Source organism: Octopus bimaculoides, chromosome 5, assembly GCF_001194135.2.
Source record: "Octopus bimaculoides isolate UCB-OBI-ISO-001 chromosome 5, ASM119413v2, whole genome shotgun sequence".
Taxonomy (NCBI): Eukaryota; Metazoa; Mollusca; class Cephalopoda; order Octopoda; family Octopodidae; genus Octopus; species Octopus bimaculoides.
The window spans coordinates 106868065-106869462 of NC_068985.1; the positions used below are offsets into that span (position 1 = coordinate 106868065).

At 34.6% G+C, this 1398-nt stretch overlaps 1 protein-coding gene across 19 annotated transcripts in view; it reads right to left on the reverse strand.

Moving 5' to 3' along the window:
• The window catches only part of LOC106874089 (calcium/calmodulin-dependent protein kinase type II delta chain), a 343297-nt gene that overhangs the window by 324204 nt on the left and 17695 nt on the right, over window positions 1–1398 (reverse strand). For all 19 annotated transcript variants that reach the window (XM_052967902.1, XM_052967919.1, XM_052967916.1 and 16 more), the window contains exon 2: window positions 97–191. In XM_052967902.1, coding sequence (XP_052823862.1) covers window positions 97–191 — 95 coding nt within the window. The remainder of the gene's footprint in view (window positions 1–96; window positions 192–1398) is intronic.

Genomic DNA, 1398 nt, shown 5'->3' on the forward strand with positions numbered 1-1398 from the left:
ATATATATATATATATATATATATATGTATGTATATATATATATATATATAAAAAAAACAAACTGGTGTAGTTAGTTTTAAAAATCAGTCACTTACCTCTGGCGGAGAGTTTCTTCGTGTTAATAATTTTAGCTGCAAATTCCAGTCCTGTAGACTTCTGAACACATCTCCGTACAATTGAGAAAGCTCCCCTAGAAAAGAAGACAGAGAGAAAATACCAATTAGAAATAATCAGGGATAAACCAAAAGGGGTAAAGGCATGACATGGGATTATTTCATTTATTTATTCAAATGTTAGAGACTTTTTGATATATATGCCCTCTTCAGTAGAATGATTGTACTTATACATGCATAATACATATATATAGTATATCTACATATGTTTCACCAATCACTCCATTTAACTCGATCATGTCATCCCTTTATCGCTTATACCCCTTTATCTCTCATCACTCCATGGCCTACAAAGCTCACAAACTATGAATGGCTGTCCCACATACCCCACCATCATTCTACCACTACCCATCCTTCACTAAGCTTTGGTCCATCATCATCGCTTTACCTGTGCCCATATCCCCTCCATCCATCACTCCACTCACTTCAGTCATCATCATATCATTCATATATATTTCATGTTCACCAGTATTCTAAAGTAATGCTGTTTCAAGTGTGTATATTAATTTAATTCAAGCCTGTCTAGTTTTTGCATGTATCAGTAAAACTTTTGTTTGCCAATTTCTTTATCAGAACAGGCATTTTGGCCTTGGCTTAGAATGTCTAATGTAGTTGTCACTGAGGAAACAAAATCAGGTCAAACCACTATGTCTGGCAATTCACCAGTGTTCTAAGTTAATGCCCTGTGTTTCTCAGAGGCAAAATGTTACAGCAACTGTCATTCCACATTCGTATCATCATCATTGTTTTCCATAATTACATGGCTGGATTCCTTTCTTATTGTCACTTGTGTCTAATCAAGGTGATATTTCACCCATAATCAACATTTCCACAATACTAGAAATGAATGATACCTCTTGTATGACAGATACACCCACTTACAACTATCTAGTTGTGTCAAGACAAGCAGACACACATACACACACACACAGAGCGGGCTTCTTTCAGTTCCCTTAAACCAAATCTACTTACAAGTCCTAGTCAGCCTAGGGTTATAAAACACATGCCCAGGGTGCCACAGAATGGAACTATACTCAAAACAATATTGTTTGAAAGCAAACTTCACTTGTTATAAATGCTGTACAGAGTGGTATTTTAATCTGTTACTGTGTCTAGTGTGTATATTAATGTATGGGTGTACACACATACAGAGTCCATACACATAAATTTATGGTGCATACACATATATATATATATTATATATATATATATATATATATATAT